This window comes from Mastomys coucha, unplaced genomic scaffold (genome assembly GCF_008632895.1).
Source record: "Mastomys coucha isolate ucsf_1 unplaced genomic scaffold, UCSF_Mcou_1 pScaffold4, whole genome shotgun sequence".
Classification (NCBI taxonomy): Eukaryota; Metazoa; Chordata; class Mammalia; order Rodentia; family Muridae; genus Mastomys; species Mastomys coucha.
The window spans coordinates 1,032,520-1,057,888 of NW_022196910.1; the positions used below are offsets into that span (position 1 = coordinate 1,032,520).

Genomic DNA, 25,369 nt, shown 5'->3' on the forward strand with positions numbered 1-25,369 from the left:
AAGAAAAAAAAAAATACACACACACGCACACACATACACACACACAAAATAACAAAATAAACCCCAAACAACCAAATAAAACCTTTCTACAGCACCCTCCGCTCAAACCTCTAGTGAATTCCACAATTCTCTTTGGCAACTTTTATCACGGCCTTAATTTAAAGAATAAAAATTTGTAAAAATCGATCCACATTCTATATACAGTATGTGATTGCAGTATATTGGGGGAGGCGGGGTACGGGCGGGCCTTTAGGGGGCTGGGGGATGTCCCGGCGCTGGGCCCATGCGGTGGCTGTGGCCCCCTAGGTCGGGCTGGCGGTTAAGGCAAGGTGGGTGTGGGTGTGGGTGGGCAGAAGCTGAGCGCGGAGCGAGAGGCAAGGGTTTAGTGCAATTCCCAAGGGGGTTTGCTGTGTCGCTGGCGGGTCATGGGGCACCCTACCATAGTCCCCAAGGGCTCCATCCACCCCAAGTCTAGTGGCCATTGGCCAGGATGACATGTGATTAAAGTTGGTTTTATTGCGAGAAGGTGGAGGGGCTGACCTGTCTGGGAATGGGGGTCTGGGGGCCCAACTCGGCCTCCACAGCACAGTTCCCAGGACAGCTCACTGCAGAAGTGGGGTGCGAGGGGAGGCCAGCACCACCCCGCCCCTGGGCCCATTCTGTTGGGCCCAAGGGGGGATCCTGAGACATGGGGGGGAGGGGGATTCGCGCGGTAGGAGTTAGAAAGGAAAATCCCTCTACTAGAAACTGGAAAGCAACCTTCTCAATGAGCTTCCCTTTAAAACCAAAGAAAGACATTTGTCAGCTGGGGACACAGGAACACCCGCTACCCCGCCGGCACCCACTGGGAAGGGCTGGGCAGAGTGTGCATGGACAAGGTCCCAAGTTTGGTTCCACCTTGGCCACGGGGTTTGACATGGGGCGCCCTGGCACCCAGCAGCCATGTCCCCCAACCCCGGCCCCTGTCCGTGGCCTGTGGCTCGGTCAATACCGGGCCTTTGGGGGAAGCCAGAGTTTGGGGTATGGAGGGCTCAGGTGCTAGCCCCTGGGTTACAGTCAGTGCCTTTAAGTAAAAAGAAGGGGTGCCTAAGAGGGGGGCCACCACACAGGGAGGACAGACGGGGGGGTGGGGCACGGGGTCTGGCTAGCCGAGGACCAGCCCTCTCTCGGGGACATCCCTGAGCTGGGAAGGACAGGACAGGTGGCCTGAGGCTCCCAGGCCTGTGGTCTCCTACAGAGACAGAAAATAAAATAACCTGGGACAGAGGCCCCTGGCAGACTCGGGAGCCCCGGAGGCAGGCCAAGCGAACCCCCGGGTCCCTTCCCTTGGCGCCCTGGATGCCCCGCCCTGAGTCTCGGGAACGCAAGTGGATTCTACCGGAGCAATGGGTTGGGGTTCTTTTTATTTTATACAAAAATAAATTGACTTAGTTACTTCCCACTGCTCTCCCTCTCTCTTCAATTTTTCATAGAAGCTGGGTGCAACTTGTAAACATTTCTTAAGTTAAGAATGAAAAGTACCCGTTCAGTTACAAAGTGCCAAGATCCCCACGTGGCTGTCACCGCTTTTGCTGATTTTTTTTTTAAATGTTCTGCCTTCGTGTTTACTAAAATCTTGGAGTTTTATTGCTGTTTTGTGACATTAAGCTGTGGTCTCTCCCACTCCCTTGCCTGTCTCTGCCTGAGTCCCTGGGGTTCCCTCTGATCTTGGCTACGTCCACCCAAAACTGCTGCCGGCTCCTCTGAGGAAAAGAATATTTTATATATCTCTCTCTATATATATCTCTATATAAACTGTCTTTAAGGAGGAAAAGGGGAAATAGATCTAAAAAGTGCCTTAAAAAGTGGGGCGTGGGGTGACGACCAATTTTCAATCTCTGGACATGGGGTGGGGGCATGGCCAAGCAGAGATGGGAAGGTTGGGGGGTCGCCCTGAGCAGTGGCCCTGAGGGCCCCGTCAGGTGTAAGTGCCGTGAAAGAGGGTGGCGGGGACCCCAGCGGCCCCCCAAATCCCCGCTCTGGCCATTCAGGTTTGGGAATAAATAGATTTGTATGTCAGTGGTGGCCAGGGTGGATGTGCAGAGATGCGAGGCCACAGGCGGGGAGGGAGGCCGAGGGGACACCCCCCTCTTTAGTAAGTGCCCTGAGGAAGGAGGGTGGGGAGCCGGGGACCATTTTAACGTCCACTCATAGTGGACAGAGCATTTAAGGTCTGTCTAAGACCTCCTAAAACCAACCAGCAAGGAGCCGGACGCCTGTCCTGGGGTCCCCATCACCCTCGCCTTAGCCAGGAGCAGGCTGGGCCCCTGGGTGGGACCCCTTGGTGGATGGGGCGAGGGGCACAGGAGCAGATGGGGCCACATCCTAAGGATCTGAGAAAGGCAGGCGCCCGCGGCCATGGTATATGCACGCACACATGTCCGCGTGGATGGATGGAGGGCGTCTGGACAGAGAACTGCTTACTTGTGGTGCTGGGGTGGGTGGTGGTTTCTCTCTGTTCTTAGTTTTTTTTTTTTTTTGTTTTGTTTTTGGTTTGTTTTAATACGAGTCAGGTTGCGAAGTTACCCTCGGCGGTGGCCACCACCGGGCCACCTGCACCATCGTCTCCTCCGCTGCCCGCTACATTCAGGCGGCCCGAGCCGTCAGGGCTGGCCTCCTCCTCGTCCTCCTCCTCGTCCTTAAAGTGCTTCTCCTGGCCATTGCGCGGGGCGTCTGGGAGCCCGGGGGGCGCGCCAGCCCCAGCGGGGACATCGGGTGGTACACCCCGCACACGGGGCTTGCGGCCGCGGCGCGAGGGGACCCCATTGCAGCCGTCCTTCTTGAGGTGTCTGTGCAGATGGTCGGAGCGCACGAAGGTCTTGCAGCAGCTATCGCACTGGTAGGGCCGCAGCCCTGTATGCACCCGCATGTGGTTCTTCAGGTCGTAGTTGTGCGCGAAGGCTGCGCCGCACTGCTGGCACAGGTACGGCTTCTCGCCTGTGTGCTTCCGCATGTGCACCTTCAGCTTGTCCTGTCTGAAGGTGGGGGCATGGTCAGCAGATACCTGGGGAGACCCCAGGCCCCACCCAGATACCTGTCTCCCCTGTTCCCAGACCTTGGAACCAGGGGGGTGGGGTGGGGGTGAGGAGACCCAGCAAAACGGGAGATGGGATGTGGGGCAAAGCTGGCACTTGACATTGCTGTTCAACACAGGAAAATACTAAACCTTCTCAACAGCCAGTCAGAGGCTGTTGTGCCTCTTCGCACCAACAGAACTGATTTAATGGGTGTCTGCTGGATGCCAAATCCAGAACTATGACAGATGACACCAGGTACTGAAAAATTCTAGTTTCAGTCCTTAAAGAGATGGCATACACCCATAATCTCAACACTCTGGAGACAGACAGATAGATCTCTGTGAGCTAGAGCCCTCCACTCCAAGACCATCCAGTCACAGGCCTCCTAGACTCTCACATGAACCTGCCCCAGAGGCCTCGACACCCCAAGATCTCACTGTGTCTTTGCTGTCAAGTTGTCTGCAACTGGGGCCTTTGCAGGGCTGTTAAGGGGAAGTGCCCCTCGGAACCACGCCCTTGCACTTGTCATCCTCCTGCCTCAGCCTCCTGAGTGCTGGGATGAGGGCATGGCCCCTGCCTGCCCGCCCCTCTTCACGCCTCCCAACCCCCCCCCTCCCACAGAGGGGATGAAAATAACAAGCCTAACAAGCCTAACAAGCCTGCGAAAGGCAGGCCCTGCTGCCCAGTATGCAACAGCTCCTGCTCCTTCAGCCCCAGGCTGCTCTCTTTTCTCCCACATGGTCTCAGCCAGCAACTGACCTGGGTGACATTTCCTAGTCTGTGTCTGTCCTGTGCTGAGGCTTGGGCCCCCCATGTAGCCCAGGCTGGCCAGGAATCCACAATCCTCCAGCAACCCTGACAGCGTCCTTTGATCTGAGGACTGATTAACTTCTATTCCTTGTTGCCACTCTGGATGCCCTTCTGCCTTTGCCAATCCCCAGAGTCCACACTTCTGCTCCGGCTCTGTCTGTACTACCACCCCATTGCCTCCCACTGCTCCCTCCTGCCCCGAGGGTAGCAACAGACCCTCGTCTCAGCTGTACCAGGGGAACTTGGATACAATGAATCCCCAAGGCCACTCACTTCACTCTCACTATCTGTACCGAGTATTGGGGGTCAGCAGCTGTCCCCCAGCACAAGCCCCTGTCCAGCACCACAGTGGTTACAGTTTTCCTAGCTTTGTACAGAGATTTCCCCAGAGGGCTCAGAGGGGGGATGCAGAGTAGGCAGGGGGCCACACAGGGGCAGGTTAGAGGTGGGAGGCAGCCCCAGTTTCATCACCCCAAGCCCTGGCCTGAGTAATTATAGCCCCGGCTGCTACAAGCCTGCCTTACTCAATGCTCACTGTGAGTCACAGGGGCCCCTGGGCTCTGGGCCTAGAGGGGGCGGTTTGGGGGTGGGGGTGAGGCTGGGGGTGGGGAAGGCCCTAGAGAAGGAAGGGGTAAGCAGGTAGGCCACAGGAGAAGAGCCTCAGCAGGCACCAGTCCCTGAGTCTGTTTCTCTGAGAGGAAGAAGGCCCAGCCCCAGGCTTGGGTGGAGCCAGGTAAAAATAAGTTTTGTGAGGTGGCAGCTGGTGACCCAAGACCCCCACCATGATGGTCCCTCCAGAGCCCAGAGCCTGAGGAGCCTTCCCACCCCTGGTCTCACCTACGGAAGCAGCCACCTTCATGACGCTTGCTCTTTGTCCCTACCTGGCACTCCTGGGCACTGGAGCCCTGCCGCACCCTCTCCTGCTGCCCTCTGGGGAGGGGGCCAGGGTGCTGGGGTGGGGGTCGGGTGGGGCCAGGAAGTTAAGACAATGGCTTCTTTCTTCAGGCCTGGTAGGCGTGGCTGGGGAACCCCAGGGCAGGGGGTAGCGCTGAGTCACTGGGCCTGGCTGCACCCCTGCCTGCCAGTCACCCCTACACACGCACACATGCACGCGCACACGCACATGCGCGCGCGCACACACACGCACACAGGCACACTCATGCATACACAGATCTGGTTTGCCCTGGGTTCACACAGCCAAGTTCAACTCTGACTCCTCGGATCCAGTTCTGAAAAGCTCCTGGCCTGGCCTTGAACTCCCCATGGCTCCTTCCCAGGACCTCCCCCGAAACCCACTACTGGTTGGGCCCAAAGACCCTCCAAGCTAACTGGCCCCAGGGACTCTGCACAGCTGTTCTGCTCAACTGAATGGTCTCAGGGAGGCCTGTGCTGGTTCTATCCACCTCAGCATTCCTGTACCTGGCAGGTGTCTAACAAATGCTGGCTGGGGAGCATTTGTAGGGGCACAGGCCTTTGATCCCAGCATGGTGGCAGAGACAGGAGGATCTCTGCGAGTTCCAGGCGGGCCCACCTGGTCTCCATGTTGAAACAAACACCAAGGTGGTGGAGTGATGCCAGCAACCAACCTCTGGCTTGTGGGGAAAGAGAAGGGCAAGTCTAGGAGGCACAGACCCAAAAAAGGAGAGAGACACCCAAGAGGCCAGGAGCTGAGCCTCCCAGGTCCACCTGGGTCCTGCTGGGCTCGGGGGCTCACCTGGTGAATCGAACCTTGCAGATGTTACACTCGTAGGGCTTCTCGCCTGTGTGCGTGCGGATGTGACGGGGCAGCTTGCCCGCACCTTGAATCACCTTCTCGCAGATGGGACACTTCTGGAAGGCCTTGGCCCGGATTTTCTTCTCGCCCTTCTGAGACCAGGCTGGGTACACATCACCTTCGTGGGCTCCACTGAAGTATTTCAGGTAGTAGTCCATGACGCCCTTGTCGTCTGCGCGTGACTCCTCATCACTGTCCCCCGCCCGGCCCACCGATGACATCATCTGCTGTAGCAGGGTGCTGGCCGCTAGCCCGTCCACATCAGCTGCATCCCCATCCTCGCCCTCTGCAGCGCCTGACAGGAAGCCCGGGGAGTCGCCCGGCTCGGGGGCAGCCTCAGAGAGCGCCGCCACTTCTTCCTCACCTGTGCCGGCTCCTGCACGGCCATAGTGACCATTCTGCGTGGTGGCCGGCGGGACAGTAGGCGGTGGGAAGAGCCCTCCGGGTGTGGCATCTTCATCCCGCTCAGGCCACAGCCCCGTGGTGCTGTCGCCCTCGTCGCCATCGCCCGCTGGGGGCCGATCGGCTGGGGGGCCTGGGCCATAGAAGTCCAAGCCATTGCAGTCTCCTGCAGCCACAGCAGCCACAGCGGCAGCCACTGCCTCCTTGGTGGCGTCCAGGTCGTCGTCGGGGGCACCGAAGCCAGACCATGGGAAGGTAGCAGGGCCCAGGCTATTCATGGGGTTGCTGCGGAAGAACTCCAGGTACTCCTTGGCGCGCAGCAAGTTGCGCTGGTCCGTGGGGCCCGCCCCATCGGGCTGGCCCGCATCGCCCACATCGTCAGCCGCCAGAATCTGGCGATCTAGCAGGTCGGCGCACACGTTGCTCACCGCCGGGATCTCCAGCAGCCGAGCTGCACTCAGGATGTCGCCCACATTGGCCGTGCTGACCGTGAGTGTGGCGGTGTAGGCGAAGTCCATGAGCGCTGTCAGCGCCTCGGCACTCACAAAGTCAATCTCGTACACGTTCTGCTGGTCCACTACAGCTCCCGACGTGAACAGCTTTTTGAAGTACTGGCTGCAAGCGGCCAGCACCGAGCGGTGCGTGGGGAACTCACGTCCTTCCACCAGGATCACCACGTCGCACAGCAGCCCCTGAGTTCGCTGCTCATTCAGGCCACTCAGGATGTCGCTGCTGTGGTCCGGGAACGGGATCCCGATGGGGCCGTCCACGCCGCCAGCCATCTTCCGAGACACCTGCAGAAAGGGACGGCAGTTAGCATAGAATATCTCTGGCTGGAGCCTGGCCTCAGTTTCCCCAGGGGAACACCATAGCAAAACACATCAAGACCCAATGCGACAGAGGAAGAGTCGAATGGCTAGGGTCTCCCCGTGCCTGCGGACCAGGCGTAAGGTCCTGAGATAGGCCTCCAGCTTCAGTCTCTCCAGGGATGGCACCAGGAAGCCTAAAAGGGAGCCATGGGCCAGGGGATGGGAGCCACCTATCCAGGGCCCCAAAGTGAGGCCAGGACTAAACTAGTACTACAACAGGCCCTGCTCCAGGACCCAAGCCTGGCTGGGACCTGTACACTAGGGGTGCCCCAGAGTTGGACAGACCAGGTTGGTGAGGAACAGAGAAAAATCAAGCTACCATTCACGCCATGCCCCCCCCCCCCACCAATGGGAGCAGGGCAGCAACAGGGCCTCCTGTCCACCTTGCTATGTTGCCCAGATGGTGCTCAGCATGCTCTAGGCCTCAGACTCCCCATCTGGCAAATGGGCAGCCATCCCTAGAGGAGCCTGGCAGAGGGGACACTAGGCTGTCCCACCCACCCCACCCCTCCTCTTTGTCCCCCCACAGCTGTGACTCATCTGCCCACGGCCTTGTGCAACCCTCTGGCGCTGTCCCCACCCCTCCGCCCTCTCCAGGGAGCCAGGCTGCCCTTCGCCACCCAACAAGGCCCACATTCCTCCGGATCCAGAACAGCCTGCCTGCACTATAGGGCCAGGGGCCACTGGAAGTTGTTCCCAGAAGGGACAGGGCCTAAGCTACACCTTCCTTAGCCTCCTGATGCCTCTGGGCCCCTCCTGTCCCCCGCCTCACCCAGAAGGCCATCAGGGGGCACAGTCCATAGTGGGTTTCTCCCTACAAGAGTGGCTGGTGACACAGAGTCCTTTGTGCCCCTACCCCCACCCACCTACCAGCTGCTTAAGCAGCCCACCCCCTGCAGCCACACGGAAGGGAAATTTCAGATGTGACTTCAGGGACCAGGGGGCCAGAAGGAGAACCCTATGCCAGGCACAGCCCTGGGGAACCCTCAAGGAGCCCCCGTTGGTGGCTTCCACCCCCTGCCACCATCTGCCGTCTGGCCCAGGGCCTTAGGGACCATGTGGGCAGACAAGACAAGCCTGTCCCCCTCCCACCACAGTCTGCCACAGAGAGGAAGGGGGCATGTGACCCCAAAGACATCCCCCAGCCAGGGTGACCCCCCCCTTTGGGAATGGCTCAAAAAGTGGCCCTCCAGGGGCCCCTGGGCCTGAAAAAACCCAAGTGACTCAGCCTGGTTGTTGCCTTGGGCACGGCCACCCTGGCTTCCCACCAGCCGCTGAGCACCAGGGCCTGGGGCTGCCGAAGCCCTATTTTAAGTACAAAGGCACCCAGGCTCCAGGTCATGGCTGGGGCAGATGTCCCTAGTCAAGGGCCAGGCCTGGGAGACCCAAGGCCACAAAGCCCTATTCACATCATACACACCCCCACTGACAAAAGTGACAGTCCCTGTCTCCTCAGAGCTCCTGGGCCCCTGCAGACACCTGACCCGCCCGCCATCTCTCCAGGAACAGGCACCACCTGCCGCGCCACGCCCCAGACCTTGGCACCACCTGGGCCTCTCAGGGGCCTCACCCCAGGAACAGCCCCAAGTGAGAGGGAAGGCCAAGGCCCGCCACAGTTCCAGTGAACAAGGGTGCAGGGAAGCATGCAGGGGCTGTGGTTCTGCACAGTTCCAGGGATGTGTCCCTCAGAAGGGAGACCTCCCCAACACCTGCCAGGGTCCCCTGCACGACAGCTCCTGCCCGTGCCTGCCTCCGTGGGATTTCTGAGGCTGTTCAGTGCTGAGTCGGCGGACCAGCAAGGGGCAGGCCCTGGCAGGCCCCTTCTGGGTTGTAGAGGCGGGGCACAGGCTCCTGAGGCCTGGCCATATAGAAGGGTCACAGCAAAAGGTCAGAGGAACCAAAGACCCGGGTCCACACCCTACTCCACCCACCTGGCAGGCAGACACACCCAGTATCAGGGGACAGCTGCTGGTCCCACCTCTGGTCTAACCTAGGATTACTTGCTGTAGCTACTTTCAAGACAACCTGCCCTCCCCTTTCTATAGTGTTCAGGAACTAATCAGGTGCCTTCCTTCGAATCTTCCTCTACAACCCTGATGGGATGAGAGACACAGGCAAGGTCACACAGCAGACCCAGCCAGGTCCACACTGCAGTCCTGTAATCTCAGCCAACTGCAGGGATAACCAAGGAAGGCTCCTGGGGCCGAACTCAGTCGTTGGGACAGGCATATAGTGGTGGAGGTCTATATGTGGGGTTTTCCAAGGTCACACAGGTAAAGGTTAGGGCTGGCCTGCAGGCCCCACCTTCAGGAAGAAAGAGGGGCTTCTGGGAAGGGGCTGAGAAGAAAATTGCCATTCATTACCTTCCTGTATATTTCTGGGGGAGAGGCCAGTTAATGAGGGGTCAGACTCCACCCTCCCCAGCACCCCACCCACCTTCCACCTGGATGAGTTCCTGTAACAGGCTGTGGCCCTCACTTTCCTTGGGGACTCGAGGCCACCTGGCACACCCTTGCCAGAGTGCCCACCAACCCCGTGAGGTTATTGGGCTTCTCATAGTCCTCTCACGAGAACCAGAGAGGGTGGGAAGCCGCCCCAAGGTCACACAGCAAGCCTAGCTCATAGGTGCAGCCCGCCAGGCCCCTGTCCCTCAGCCCCCACCCTCTCCCAGCCTGTGTTGCAAGGCTGGTCCCCATAGGTTACAGCACCCTGACCTGATGCCAATGCTCGCCTGGCCTGGTCTCCAGGTCTGGTCAAATGGGGCAGGAAGTCGGTGAGGGCTCATAGGCGGCCCCTTGCCTGCCTGCCCTCCCTGACTAGGTAGCAATAGAGGGCCAGGCAGGGCTCAGATAGGCCCTGCCATTTACTGTGCAGTTATTGCCATAATGGGGAGGGGCTTCCTGCCCTGGGCCTTAAAGGGCCAGAGGCAGGAAGGCAGGCGGCCCAGTGGGAAGTGGGAAGTGTAGGGGTGGGGCCAGGCAGGCCTGTGGGGAGCCCAGCTACAGGGTGGGGCCCAGGCCCACCCTGTTCCCACGCTCTGAGTGCCACACATCCAGGAAGTCCAGAAGAGAGGCCTAGGCCACTTCCAAGTGGAAGCCAGACCCCCGCCCCAGATGGAGGGGATGAGGTTCCTGCCACTACAGGCAATCAAGGCAGACTGAAGGGACTCAGGTCCCCTCCAGCCACAAAGGAGCATGGTCGCACCTGTTATCCAGGATGCCCACAAAAAGAAAGTCTGAGGGACCTGGCAGGGCCTGTCTGCCACCTGAAGCCACCTGCACCTCCCCCCCACCTCCACCCCTCAATGCCCCAGGGGCCTGAAGAATGTGCCACCTCCCCTCTCAAGACACATCCTGGCTCAAGGTGGGCCCCCAGGAAGGCCTGTTTCCCGTCAAACCAGAAAGGTGTGGGTGGGGACGGCCACTGAGTAGCCCAGCCCCAGCCTGCTGAGGGGACAGATGGAGGAGCCGATCCTCCGGCCACACTCCAGATCCCACATGGATATGAGGCTGTGGTGGAAGGAAACTGGCCCACCCCCACCCACCCACCTATGGACACACACTGTGGGAGGTGGTCTGGAACCCTGGCCCCAGTCTCTCAACACAGGGGGATTCTGGATCAGAGAGGGGAAGCCACTGGCCCAGGGTCACAGAGCCAGCTGGAATTTGAACCTGGCTGGTCTTGCCTAACTCGTTCTTCCCGGGGTGCCTCTCCCCTCCCTCGACATAACCCCCAGGGAGCTCAGGCAGGGCACAGGGCCCCTGGCCCCTGCACAGGCCATGGGCCCCCCCCCCCAGGAGGCTGGCAGAACAGAGGTCCTTCGGCCAATTCAGGGTGGCAGAGGCGCTCTAACCACCACCAGTCACTCCAAATCTGTTTCAGATTGGCTAAGTGAACTCCGTCCAGAAAAGAACAGTAGGGGAAATTAAGGCACAAAAGAGGGAATGTGGCACTCTTGGGTGGATAGCAGGCCCCATCCCAGTTTGCTCTCTTGCAGGGCCAGAAATGGTCTTGAGAGAGAAGCCTGGGGCACAAGAGGTGGGGGAAGCCCAAGGTGGCTCAGGTGGCTGAGACCCACGCCCACCTTCTAGCAGGCCCTGGGGTGCTCTGAGCTGGCCCCAGGGAACCAGAGAGGACACAGATGAACCTCAATGGGGGAGGGGAGAGGAATCTAAGACAACAGCTCCTCATGCAGCCCGTCCAAGTCACATGCGGACCCCTCCTCATGCCAGGCCCTGGAAAGGTGACTTCAATCTCTCCTGGAATAATCAGAAGAAACCACAGCACTGCCCCACTTGGGGTACAGGTCTGGTACGGTTGGTGGGTCTGGGTCACTCACACCCCCCACCAGGTGCCCGGCACACAGGGTGCCAGGTGCTCAGGCCAAGGATGGAGTGCTAGCTTCCAGCTGTGTGACCTTGGAGTGTGGATATCCCTCTCTGGGCTCAATGTCATCCAGGGCAGTCCCTATGATGGTGACAGGTGTTACTGAGGCATCCAGATCTCTTGGAAGAGACACAGGTGGGCAGACACCAGGGACATTAGGTGATCTGTACAGACCCCTACAGTTGGAGGCAGGACCACTGGGCATGTGACCTTGAGTCTGTTTCTGCTTCCTGGGCCTCCTTCCACCTCCCTTGGGCCCCTGGCAGACCTTGGCTCACCTGGGACCTCCCCACTCCACGGTTCAGTTTCCCTCTACATGACAAGGACCAAGCTATAGGTCACACAGCCGCGAGGAAAAAACAGAATGAACCCAAAAGCCACCAAGGGCAAGGTGCTGTGGCCAACAGCCGTCCCCACACCAGGCTACTCGGGACCTCTGTGGCCTCAGCGCCCCCAAACACTCTGGATCAGAGGTGTGTGGCTCCCTCTCCACAGGCCAGGTGCTGACTGGCCTCGGCCGCAGCCAATCTCAACTAAATAATAAATACCCCCCACCCCCAAAGTGACCGGCAAATTAAAATTTCAGTGTCCCCGTTGGATCCTGTTTCCTGCCTGTCTTCCACCCCAGGCTCTGTCCCCTCCCTCCCTCCCCCAGGCCGTCTCCACAGCGATGCCTGCCGGTAAACAGAGCCCCGAGCCCAGCCCCGGAGAGGTGGCAGGGCCCAGCTGGGGGAGCCACTGGGAGTCCCTCCCCTTGGTAAAGGTGTGGGGTGGAGGTGACCCTGGGATGAACAGACGTCCCCCCCACGGAGTGAACCTTTCTGCAATCCAGGGTCTAGCCTGTACGCAGGGGGCGAGTAAGGGCCTGGGGACCTCTCCCACCACAGCGCTGCCTGCCAACTACAAGCAGTCAGCTTGGTGTTTAGGGTGGCTCCCCCCTACCCCCAGCGTGGGAGCGGCCATTCAGGATGACGCCCTGGGCCCAGGCTTGGGGGAAGATGGTGGAGGGGGGGTTGGCCCGCTGACACGGGAGGCCGGAGACACCCTCGCTGGGGAAAGCAGCTGTGGCAAGGAGGGTGGGGGGAAAGACACGGAGCTTCCGCCAAGCCTGTCACCCGTGGGTACTGAGCTTAGTCATTCACGGGTGCTGAGCTAAGTAGGTCTGCTTGGGAGGGGAGGGAGAGGAGAGGAGGAAACTAGGGAAGCCATCTGTCTCTCACTTCCGCCACCAAAGTGGGCACCCTTGGGTGCCAGGCCCAGGTGGGGTCGGCGGCGGGGGCGCACGTGGTGGCGACGGCCACCATTAGGAAGGGAAGGAGGAAGGGAAAGGACGGCAGCCGAGAGGGCGCGCGGCTCCTACCTCCTTCCCGGGCGGCGCGCGGGCGCCGGCGACCGTGACGATGGCTGCGGCGGGCTGGCGGCTCCGAGCCCCGGCGGGCGACGCTGAGCCCGGCCCCGCGCCACCCTCCGCCGCCGCCCGGCCAATCCCCACCCGGGCTGGGGGGAGGGCGATGCAAATTACCCCGGATCTGGGTCCGCCCGTCACCTCCCCCGCGCCCGGCCAGGCCCGCGCCAGGCCGCGCATCCCCGGCCTCGCCTGAAGCACTGAGGCCCCCCGACACCACACCCTCCCCCGGGAAGGGAACGTCCAGTCTTGTGAAGGAACCTTTCTCCTCCTCCCGGAGCGTCCGGAACTAAAGGGAAAGGGGGAAAAATTAAAATATCGAACGGGGGGGGGCCTACGAACGGTTACACAACAGGAGGGGAGGGGCGGCAGCCGGAAGCAGGGACCGCCACCGGCCCCCGGCAAGGGAGCCGCGGAAGCCCCGCCTCTCCTGCACAAACCCCGCCCCTACACGCAGGCTCCGCCCAAACGCGGGCTCCACCCCCGTGCTGCGCCGCGCCGGACGGTTTCTAGTATCCATTGGCCCTCTGGTCTGCCGCTCACCACCCCTCCTCCGCAACGCCCCACCCTGACCCGCCGCTATGGCGAGGCACTCTGGGACTTGTAGTTTACGCTCGCAGACTACCTTCCGAAACGTCAAGCACTGAAGATAAGCGAAAGAACTACAGCGCCCAGGAGAACCGTGAGGACGCGCCCGCCTCCCAGACACTCCACCCCTCACCCCTTCCCTCCGCCTCTCCCGAGCCTTTTTTTTTTTTTTTTTGCAAAGCCCCCCTCCCTGTTTTGTCAGCCCCCTTCCCCCCTCCGCCAAGGCGCTCCATCCTGGCCAACTCCAACGTCTGCGCGCAATCCCGGATAGGCCTCCCCCGCCCCCAGCTTGCCCACTACCACTCGGGAAGGGGAGCGGCGCGCCCCGGGCCCTATTGCAAACTTAGCACGCGACGCGCCCCTCGGCCCCCACCTCCGCCTTCGATGCGGCCCGGCTCCCCTCCCCCGCGGGCCGCGCGCCGGGAGCCCGGAGGCCGTGCCGCCCGAGCAGGGAGGAGGGATCGGGAGCGGGCTTGTGCCCTTCGCCCCGGAGGGACCCGGGCGGAGTCCCCCCCGCCCGCCTGCCTCCCGACTCGTCTCTCCGGCTCTGGCCCGGCAACCTTGGTCTCCAGAACCCCGGAGCTGCGGAGGCGCCCCAGATCCCCTATCCAGTCCGTTCCGCTCCGTACGGGCGCTCGGGGTACGCACTGCGCCCCCGGCCCCGTCCCCACCCTGCAAGGAAATTAAAAAGGAAAGAAAGAAAACAAGAAAAACAAAACCCACCTCTCCCGGAGCGGGGCCCCCTTCAGCCCAGGCAGCTTACCTCGCGGGGACCCGGGCCCGGAGGACGCGCGATCGGGGCAGCCCGCGGCGCGGACCTCGCTCGGGCGGGCGGCGGCGTCACTGCCCCTACAGTAGCCGTACAGTACGCAAAGCCCCGTATGATGCTCGCGACTCCCTTCCTGGTTTGTCCGAGGGCAAGAGGGGTCCTCCCTCGTCTTAAAGGTGCCGCAGCGCCGGCACCCCCACGCCCAGCCCGCCCCCCCCGGCCACCGCGGCCAGAACAGGCTCTGCAGGTCCGCTCTTGCCACGTCCCGCGGGGCTGCGCCGCGAGAGCAGATCGGGCTGCGATTAGGGATTTGGGGGTGCCGGGCGGGCGGGGGGCGCAGCCCCGACCCAGCGGCCCCTCCCCTGGCAAGCCCGTGACCTCTCCGCCCCGTGCGCGGCGCCGTGCCAGCCTGCTGGCTTATCTACGGCCCGGAGCACCCCAGGGTGCTGGGGGCGGGCAAGAGGGGCCCCTCGGGTGCAGGGGGTGGGGGCCGCAGATAAACAGACCCGGCCTGTGCGCGCAGGGCGGGGTTCAGGGGGCGCGGGCTGTGCCCCCGAAGCCCGGGGCGGGGCGGGCCCGGGTTGGCAGTGGGGGCGGGAGCGCGGTGCGCACCCGGAGGACCGGGTGCCGGGGCGTAGGGGGCCCTCTGGCCCAGGGAGCTGAGGCGAAGGCGAGGAAGTGACGGTCCCTCGCCTCACACCTCTCTCCGCGGCTACCGGGGCGCTGCCACACGACACCTCCTCTCCCTTCCCTGAGCCTCAGTTTCCCCCAAATAATGCAAGAAATCCGAAGGGAGAAGAGTCTGTTGCAAGGACGGCGAGGTTGCATGAGAGCTCCCGTCCTCCTTGGCCTCAGTTTACCCAAGTAGCGCCAGAAACCCAGGAGAGGAAGAGAAAAGGATCAGGAGCTGCATCTGAGCTCCAGGTCCCCTAACCCCCACCGGCGATAAACCTCAGTTTACCCAAACTGCGAGGAACGCAGAGTTCGCAACTCTGAAGCGAGGTTGCTTCGGAGTGTCGGTTCTCCGTCCACCCCCCATCGGCGCCTTCATTTACCCCGAAGCCGTACCAGGGACCCCCCAGGGGAAGACTTGCAGGGCCACGAGATGTCAGCTGAGCTCGGGGGTCCCGCCCTCACCGGTGCAGCCAGCCAGCAAACCTGCCGCCCCGCGATTACATAAAACAGTCGCCTCCACCCGGCTGTGCCAGGGGCGTAGCGCGGGGAAGGGGTTGGCGAGGGGCGGGGAAGGACGGTTGTTTTCCAGGCCTTGTAATTTTCCCCGCAGCCGGCTGGCTGGCCCGGCTGGTGTGGGGCGTGGACCCGGACCCTCGCAGGGGGGCGCCGCGCGGCTCCGCAGGACGGAGGTGGGAAGTGGGAAAGTGCGGATCCAACCCAGCGCTTTCTGTTTTCCTTCTTTTTTTCTTTTCTTTTTTTTTTTTCACCCCCTTGTCCTTTTCTCTCCCACTTCCTCTCTGGTCGTGGGAGAGGTCCGGAGAGGGAGGGGAAGGCAGAGGAGGGGACGGGCGACATCCCTGCTCACCAGGCCTGCTGGGTTCGGGTTCCAGCGCGCCACAGCTACCAGACGACCTGGCTGTGGGTCCGGCTCGCGGGAGGGGGCGGAGCGGGGAGTTAGAACCAGCGCCCGGCCTCAGTTTCCCCGTCAGCTCCCCTTCACATGGCGACTGGCCATCCTTACTTTGGCTTTAAGTGTTTGCCTGTGTAAGATGTCAGCCTCCGAATGCCGGGTCCTAACTTTAGGTGTTTTTCATTCATTGTTATTACTATTGTGGATATTATTTACAAACTGCCTCAGGTCGAAGAGAGCCCGGTATGTTGATTTTGGTTTTCTTTTGTTTTTTGTTTGTTTTTTAACCTCAAGGCATCGACACCCCCCTCCCCTCTGCTACCAACACATTTTTTTATAAACCGGATTAAGAGTACGGTTCAATCGGGCGTGGCCGCCCACGCTTTTAATCCCAGCACTCAGGAGGCAGGTGGATCTCCTGTGTGTTCGAAGCTAGCCGGACTACACAGCGAATTCTAGGGCCGTTAGAGCTACAGAGTGATACCCTGTCTCAAAGATAAAAATAAATAAATGTACCCTTCAACACCCAAATACATTTGGCTTTTTGTATAATAACTTGCCTTCAAAGGGGAAACCCTGGAGGTCCCCACAGGGGAAGTGGAAGCCCTGGGCCAGGCAGTGACACTAGCCAAGAAGGTGGGAAGGACTCCGGGCGGCCACGTGAGCCCGGCTGGGGGCGGGGGGGGGGGAGACCCGGAACTTCGGCCGCGGACCGGAGCCTAGGAGCACTGAAGCACCCGGGTCGCGGCGGCGCCCGCTTGGCCCTGGCTGGGCCACAGGAGGCGGGGTCACCCGTGCCAGGCCGGCCGGAGTTCCACGCCCACAGCCGACGTTCCTCCACCTACCTCGGCTTCCCCGAGACGGTTGCTGGTCCTGGAATAGGTGGTCTGGGGACTTGAGGAGTCGCCTTGAATTCCGTCTTCCAACTCCAGTTGTGACCTCAGGCTAGACCCTCCTGAGAGACCTGGAGGACCAGCATTGCCCGGGAGAACTTATCACCTCCAGTTTTCTGATGGGTCAGACAGGGGGCAGGGCTTGGAGCAGACCCTCCCTACCACCGGACTAGGGGGGTCGACGGGCGGGGAGGGGGCAGAGAGAGAATGGAGGCTAAGGCTGGGCAGTAGTTAAGAGCACTGGCTACTCTTCCAGAGGACCTGGGTTCAGTTCTCAGCACACACACTGCAGCTGACAGCTGCCTGTGACTTCCTCAGCTCCCTGGGATCCTGTGCTCTCACTCAAACATGTAGGCAAAGCACCATGTTCGAAAAATAAGAATAAATACCTTTTTTGTTTGTTTTTCGAGACAGGGTTTCTCTGTGTACCCCTGGCTGTCCTGGAACTCACTCTGTAGACCAGGCTGGCCTTGAACTCAGAAATCCCCCTGTCTCTGTCTCCCAGGTGCTGGGATTAAAGGCCTGCGCCACCCCACCCCCACCCCCCACCCCCGGCTATAAATACATTATTTTTAAAAATCGCTGTGCATGGTAGTACATGCCTTTAATCCTAGTAAAGGTGCCCTGGGATCTCTATGAGTTTGAGGCCATCCCCTTCTAAATTTAATCCAGGCAGCCAGGACAGTTTCACACAGGAAATCCTGTCTCAAAAAACAAAACAAAATTAAAAAAAAAAAAGAAATCTAATCCAAATCTAATCTAATTTAAACAATGTGGGTGAGGTGCCACACACCTATGATCCCTGGGAGCTGGAGGCCTGGAGAATTCCTGGTTCTCCCTGAACTAGTCCAAGATCATCCTGTGCTACTTAGCAAATTTGATCCCCTCTGGGATACATGAGTCTCTAGCTCAAAAATTAAACTAAAGAAAACTATCTGAGTATAGAGGCTCAAGTCTAACTCCTCCAGAGGAGACTGGAGGAGGCAGGAGGATTGCTTCCGTAACTTCAAGGCCAGCCTGGGCTTTAGTTCTAGAAGAGCTGGGTATGGTGACTCCCACCCAGGATCCCCATCCTTGAGAAGTAGAGACAGGGGAGTCAAGAAGAGCTACAGAGATGGCTCAGCAGATAAGAGCACTGACTGCTCTTCCAGAGGTTCTGAGTTCAATTCCCAGCAACCACACAGTGGCTCACAACCATCCGTAATGGGATCAAATGCCCTCTTCTGTGGTGTGTCTGAAATATATGTGTACTCAAATATATAAAAAAATAATTTTTTTAAAAGAAGAGCTTGGGGCTAGGCTTGGCTACCTGTCCTGTCACAAAACCACAAAGAAGTGGTAAAGCATTGACTAGCACATGAAAGGCCTAGAGTTCAATACCCAACACACACACAGGGACCAAGGTCAAATGTGAGGAAGGAATCGCGGAATTCTGTGCTCCTGGGAAGCCCTATACCCTCATACAGAGTGACTACAGGATGCATAGGAGACAAATCCCGGGGGGGGGGGGGGGGCAAAGATAAATGAACAACACAACCAAACACGGACAGGGAGGGGATGGGGTGAGCTGGCCAACCACAACGGCATTTTGGAATTGATTTTGGGGGTAGGATCTTTGTTTTGTTTCCTTTTGGTTTTGAGACAGAGTCCCCCTCTGTAGACCAGGCTGGCCTTAAACTCACAGAGATCTGCCTACCTCTGCCTTCTGAGTGCCCAGATTGTTTTTGTTTCGTTTGGTTGTTTTTCTGGTTGGTTGGTTTGGTTTCTTGGTTTGTCTTTTTTTTTCCAGACAGGGTTTCTCTGTGTAGCCCTGGCTGTCCTGGAACTCACTCTGTAGAGCAGGCTGGCCTTAAACTCAGAAATCTGCCTGCCTCTGCCTCCCAAGTACTGGGATTAAAGGCGTGTGCCACCACTACCCGGCTTGTTTGTTTTTGAGACGCCTCTCAAGTAGCCCAGGTTGGCGTGGAATTCCACATGTAGCCACGGATGACCTCATCTCTTAATCCTTCTGCTTCCCTAGACTGCTGGGATGACCAGTCTACACCACTACATCATTGCAGGGATGGTAGCTTACTCAGAAGGTTGATAAAGGACAATCTTTGAGTTCAAAACCAGCCTGAACAATATAGTGAGAACTTGTCTCAAAAAAAAAATTTAAAGTCAGGCGGTGGTGGTGGCACACGCCTTTAATCCCAGCACTTGGGAGGCAGAGGCAGTCGGATTTCTGAGTTCAAGGCCAGCCTGGTCTACAGAGTGAGTTCCAGAACAGCCAGGGCTACACAAAGAAACCCTGTCTCAGAAAAAAAAAAGAAAAATGGCAGTCTATCCTGGTAGGTAGCTGCCTCACAGACAGGCAGTTTGTGTGAGTGTAGACTTGACAGTGGCTGGAAAACAGGGTGGGGGCTGGGTGGATCCCTGGCTCCTGAGAACAGCCTGTACATAGGCCAGAGTTAGCTTACTCTATGACAAAGCCTGGAGACCACTATGGTCGCAGCTGAGGGGACTCAGAAGCCAACAGACACACACGTGCCACCAGATGTGAAAATTACTTTATTTAGTAGGTTCTCTATATTTTTTAAAAGACATGGTCTTAGCCAGGCAGTGGTGGCACACGCCTTTAATCCCAGCACTTGGGAGGCAGAGGCAGGTGGATTTCTGAGTTCGAGGCCAGCCTGGTCTAGTGAGTTCCAGGACAGCCAGGGCTACACAGAGAAACCTTGTCTTGAAAAAAACCGAGAAAACCAAAAAAAAGGATAGGGTCTGAGATAGCCCAGGCTGGCCTGGAACTTACTATGTAGCTGAGAATGACTTTGAATTTCTGACCCTTGTGCTTGGACAGCAGGCAAGGGCTTTACCCACTGCCTAAACCCCTGCAAACTATTTTCCATTCTTTTCTTTAAATTCATTAATTCATTCATTTCTCTTTTGTTTTGTGAGTCAGGATCTCATTAGGCAGGCCTCAGTCTCCTGGAGCTCTATGTAGAGAAGGTAGAAATCAAACTCAAAAAGGAGGTGGGGAGTGACAGTGGCATATGCCTGTTGCCCCACCACTGGGGAGGTGGAGGCAGGAGGGTCAGGAGGAGTTCAAGGTCATCCTTAGCTCCCATGTGAATTTGGGACACCCTGTACTACTTGAGACCCTGGGTAGGGGACTAGCATTTACCAATGGGCAGAAGGTGGAGCTGGCTGTGTTTAACTCTTGATGGCTCCCCACATGTGCCTGTAATGCCCATTCTTCCTTCTGTACACTGGGCGTGGCCTCCTGGCCCACAACCCTCCGAGAGAACCTTCTGTCATGTATGGGGACATATGTGACAACTACAACTGGGGTAGCTCCCAACGGCAGGGGAAGCCAGGGGGACCTTGCCCAGTGCCCTGCAGGGCCAAAGAAGCATCAGAGCCTGTGTCCTGGCTAGAGTCTAACTTCAGTCTTGCATGCTGCAGGTGTCTTTTTGCTAGTTCCTTTCCTAAATAAATGCACTTGGTGGACCAGTCAGGTTCTTTGGCTGCTCTTCCTCCACCTATGCTTGGTAGCCTGAGGCCACACTGGATTCTCCTATCTAGGGTGACCTGTGAAGACTGAAAGAGTCCCCCAAATGAATGAGGTCAGTGCCCTTGCGCTCCATTTATGCAGCAGTCAGGAGAGGCCTTGGGGCTGCCAGGCGGGCAGGGTATGGAAGAGGACATGGCGGCAGGGGCAGTTGTCCCCACGGGTTCCTTCTTAAAAAAAAAAAAAAAAATCAACGCAATTTGGGCAGCAGGACTCGCCTCCGCCCCCCGCAGTGGCCTGCCACGTGGGCCGGGCGTCTGCGGTGCTGTCCCCTTCCGCCCGCTGCAGGGCCTGGGCTCTGGTTTCATTTCGCTACGGTGGTTTCAGTTTCAAGCTGGAGAGAGAGACGGACTGCGCTGGGGCGACAGAGCAGGGCAGGACAGGTGCGGGGCGCCCCGAGTGCCGTCCCCGGCGCCCCAGGCCCACGCAGTGGCCCTCGGCTCGCCCAGCTCTTCTCCCCACAGCCTTCGGCGCTAAGGTTAGGGGTCAAGGTCAAACGCGCCCGAAGTGACACTAACTGGGAAGCACGTCTCACCTGCGGGCCCGTTCCTCCTGAGGTCAGGGTCGCTCTGTGGGTGTCGGGACACTCACCCAGTAACACACTTAAGAAGCCTGACGGATTCCCCCGAGAACCCCCTCCCCACCCAGTGGGAGGGGCAGGGCGACGACCCAGGCAGAACAGGATGTGGGTCACCGAAGTGTCCCAGCTAGGGACACTCTTGGTCCAGAGTCCACCGGGATGGAAGGTGCTCAAGGCGGCACCCAGCAGCCGGGCGCTCTAGGGCGGCTAGGGCCAGGAGAAAGACTCGGCCTCAAAAAACAAAACAAAACAAAAGATTGCATCCGGCCCTGAGGGACAACTCAGCACCTGCGTCCGGACCTACGTTGAGTGTTTGCCTGAGCCCGCCCACCTCACTCCACCCCCACCTCGCCCCACCCCAATATCCTTTCCTGCAGGTGGGACCCGGCTTGGCCTGCCTACCTGGTCCCGGGGCCTTGGGGACAGACACACACCTGGGTAAGCCTGGCTGGCAGCCAGGGACACCAAATCCACGTACCTGGGTGCCTTAGCGCCCCCATGGGGCCTGATCGAGCTTGGACAGGTACTGGGTCAGGTGACTGGTCAGCCCGGGGTGCCGGTGGCGACCTGGGGGAGGGGGGAATCGAGGAGTGTGGGAGTCGCCCGGCTGGCATGGCATTTCCAAAGGGTTCTGGAGAGGGAGGACAGCTCACTATTTACTCACTAAATACTCGGGACCCGTTTAATGCATATTACATTCACGCGTTCCCAGGTGGTGGGACGATTCCAGAACATGCCTGGGAGGAGAGAGAGAGAGAGAGGGAGGGAGGGACAGAGGGAGGGAGGGAGGGAGGGAGGGAGGGAGAGACCTCTCAAAAAAAAAAAAAAAAGTGGAGGGTCAGGGAGATGCTCAGTGGGTCACATCATTTACTGCCAAGCCTGACGACTGAAATGCAAGCCCTTGCAGTAATGCAAGCCTTTAATCCCCATACTCAAGAGGCAGAGGTAGGTAGATCTCTGTGGGTCCCAGCCCAGCCTGGTGTAATAGTGAGACCTTGTCTCCAAAACTCACTAATATCATTAACGCATTCTCAAAAGCATGTGTACATATGTAAGGTATTGTAAGGTCAGTGAGGACTTGCCTGGGGTGTGCAAAGGCTCTGGAGTGATCTCTGTACTACAAGGCAAGCAAGTTACACACACACATACACACACACAACGTGTAGAAACCGGTCCACTGCAGGAGACAGGTCCCAGCAGGAGCCCCTGACCCTTAGTCCCACTTCCCCCAGGAAGCCCTCAGTGGGGCTCCCAGATTGGGGCTGGGGCTCACTGAGACTGGAGGAAGAGGGACATTGAGGTGAGAAGGGAAGGAGGAGGGGCCCTGGGTCTACCACCCCACCTCGGGCTTCCTCCTGTACTTCCGGCTCTTTCTTGTGGGGTGTGGATCCAAGACAGCACGCCTCCCTTGAAGTTGCAACCATGAAACATGGGGCTGCCCTCTCTCTACACCATTGTCTTCCAGGCTCCTTGACTGAGTGACAGAGAGCATAGCTCCATGTCACCAAGGCTGAGAGGCCCCACTCTGCCTATGTCCCGACATGGCTCACAAGACTCCATGTGGTAGAGCAGAACAAGCAAAGACTGAAGCCACTGACGTAGAAAGTGGGAATCCCCATGTTTCCTGTGTGTGGGGAACCCTGGAGAAGCGAGGACTGGTTTGCAAAGAGCTCAGAGTCCCAAAAGGCCAGTGATATGGCTAAGTAGGTGAAGTGCTTGCAAACAAGTGTGAGTTTGAGCTCTGAGTTCTACATGATGAAGGAACTCTCAGGAGTTGTCCTGTAATAAATAGATAATAAATAAATGTAGTAAACAGGTTAGGCTGAAGATAGGAATGCACATAAAGTTAAAAACAAACAAAACAAAAACACTTGTTACTCTTGCAATGGACTCAAGTTCAGTTCCTAGCACTCACATCTGAGGCTCAAAAACACCTGTAATTTCACCTCCAGGGATCTGATGCCTATTTCTGGCCTCTGCAGACAGGAACTACACATATGTGTGCACGTGCGCGCATGCACACACACACACACACACACACACACACACACACTGAAAACGAAGTATCTCAAAAGTTTCCCCAAGGATTGAGGAGGGACATTAGTTTAGAGAAGGGATGAAGGGACAGGCCAGCTACCTTAGGGACGCACCCATCTGGACCAGAGTCTTTGTAAGAAAATTCTTTGTTCTGATGTATCAGTCAGGGTCAAGGTCCATCCATGGATGACAGGCATGTAGTACCATGCTGGAATTATCTTGTTTTCCTGTGTATGCATGGAAGCCAGTGGCGATCTGGTCATAGATATTGACCATGTTGGTTTTTGAGGCAGGGTCTCTCACTGAAGAGCACATGGGTTTCTCTAGGTTGTGTGGCTGCTAAACCCAGGGGTCCTCCTCCCTCAGTCTCCATGACACTGAGGTTTCAGGAATGCACTAGCTTTTCATGTGCGTGTTGAGGACCCACGATTGCCAGCAAAGCACTTCACCCCAGTCCGTTTGTTTGGTCTGAAACAGGGGCTCTCTGTGTAACCCATCCTAGCCTAGAATTCAGGGCATTTTTGTCTACCTCAGTCTCTCAAATCCTGCAATTAAAGGCCAGCACCAATGAATATCTAGATTGCTTTTTCTCTTGGCGCTGCCAGGACCCCACACCTTTTGAGACAAGTGTAGCCCTAGCTGTCCTAAAATGCCTTCTTCAGAGCCACCTGACTTCAACTCACAGATCTACCTGCCTCTGCTAGGGCTAGGGTTAATAGTGCACACCAAGACACCCTCCTGTATGAGGTAAGGTCCTGTGTAGCCTAGGTAGGCCTCCAGCTCACTATGTAGTTGGCAATAGCTGTGAACTCCTGATCCTCCTGCCTCCACCTTCCAAGTGGTGTGATGACAGGTGTGTGCCACCAATGCAAGGTCCCACCTGGCTCTATCTGGGAATTCTACCAGACTCAGCTGTAATCTACCTCTCCCAGGAGTATTAGGATCTTCTTGTTTTGCCTTGGTACTCAGGGAAGTCCATCTGTGCTGCATAACGTGACTCCAGCAAGGCTGTAGATGGGGTGAGGTCAACCCAATGACTCCCTTGAGTGGGGCATGAAGTCATCAGGGATGGTCCTGCAACTCCATGGAGCCATTTGCTGCAGACTGAGCTGACAGGAGAACCCTAATTCTTGGGGCTCAAAGGCAGCAGCAGGGAATACTAAGTAGATGTCATGGGCTTGGCATGGTCACATTAATCCCAGCAGTGAAGAGGAAGAGGCAGGCAGATCTAGGAGTTTGAGGCCAGCCTGGGCTATATAGAGAGACCCTGGCTGTCCTGGAATCAAAACTGGCAACAAAACAGATTTGTAGGCTGTAGCTCAGTGGCCAGAGTTCACCTATCATGTACGACATGACTGTGGTGGGCTCCATCCTTGTGCTTTGTACAGTGCTTGCAAGGTCATTCTCAGCAACACAGTGAGTTGGAGGCCAACCTGGGCTACATGAGACACTGGCTGAAATAGATATTGTTCAGCCTTTGGCCCATGATCTTGCTGAGAAATAATATCCTTTACCAGGCAGGGTGCCAGGTCTTCCTCCAGGGTCGTCAACTTTGAGACTTCAGCTTGCTGTTCCACAAGAACTCCCTCCATTATATCCCCACCTGCTCAGTGTGTCAGAGTCCATGTAGGCACAATCTAGGAACAGGTGGTGGCCCTGGGCAAGTCCTTCAGTGAGGCTGGGTTCCTTCCTCACCAGCTTGACCAGAAACCCAGCACTGGCACTACAGGCTCCTCTGTCCCCTGGAAGCTGGTAGAAACCAGAGCCCCATGACCATGCAGTCTCTGGAGCCACGGCTACCCAGAAATGGGTGGCACCTGTGCCCACAGCCACAAGGCCCAAGGCTGCAGGGCCCTGATCAGTTGCTCTAAGGAGATAGGGTAGAGGAGGGAGGTAGCTGCCCATTCCACTCATGGCTCAAGTAGGCAGCCTGCCTTCTGAGAAGCCCATAGTGCCCCACATCTGGGTTCTGTGCTGTTCCTGCATATGTACTACCTTCACCAGACTAGGTCCCCTGGCTCTAGATGTGCTGAGATGTGCCCCTGACACCTATGGACTCAGGGCCAGTCACTCTCAACCTGAAACTGCTGTGGTCAGTGTACTGACCTACCAGGATGGCTACTGACACAACCCCCTTTCCTGGCCTCCTACTAGCAAAGGCTAGCCCCTGACTCACCATGTATGTAACTCAGGACACTGAGCCTGATCCTCTAGCCTCCACTCTCAAGTACTGCACCTGGTACTTGGTTTATCAACTGATTTTGACTTGAGCTCTCTCCCTCTGTAGACTGGTGTCAAACTTATGGCAATCCTCCTGCCTCAGTTTTCCTAGTGTTGTGAGCCACTCCATCTAGCAGACCTCTAGTTTCCTTGTTTGTGTGCACATGCACATGGGTGTATTTTGAGGCCAGAGCTAGGCACGGGGTGTTCCTCTGTAACATTCCATAGGGTTTGAGAGCCACCTGTCTCTGCTTCAAGTGCCACCAACTGGGCCTTCCTATTTTGTGACAGAATCTCTAAAGCTGGAGCCCATTTGAGCTAACCTGGCTGGCTCCTGCGCTTACCAGACTGTCCAAACACCGACCACTCCACAAGGACATGTGTTGAAGTCTAGATCCAACATGAAGAGAAATAAATGAAATAAAGGGTTCTTCTAGAAATAGGA

At 57.9% G+C, this 25,369-nt stretch overlaps 1 protein-coding gene across 5 annotated transcripts; it reads right to left on the reverse strand.

Moving 5' to 3' along the window:
- Positions 1–1,386: 1,386 nt before the first annotated feature.
- On the reverse strand, positions 1,387–15,248 carry Zbtb7a (zinc finger and BTB domain containing 7A). 5 transcript variants are annotated; one of them, XM_031349696.1, is made up of 3 exons: positions 15,128–15,248; positions 5,581–6,836; positions 1,387–3,014 (listed from the first exon to the last, which is right to left on the reverse strand). In XM_031349696.1, the coding sequence occupies exons 2-3, from the start codon at positions 6,822–6,824 to the stop codon at positions 2,549–2,551; spliced, it is 1,710 nt and encodes a 569-aa protein (XP_031205556.1). In that variant the 5' UTR covers positions 6,825–6,836; positions 15,128–15,248; the 3' UTR covers positions 1,387–2,548. The 5 variants fall into 5 exon arrangements, with proteins under 5 accessions (XP_031205556.1, XP_031205557.1, XP_031205555.1 ...); XM_031349697.1 differs by having other exon boundaries at positions 15,115–15,209; XM_031349695.1 differs by lacking the exon at positions 15,128–15,248 and adding an exon at positions 14,054–14,442.
- Between the last annotated feature and the right edge of the window lie 10,121 nt (positions 15,249–25,369).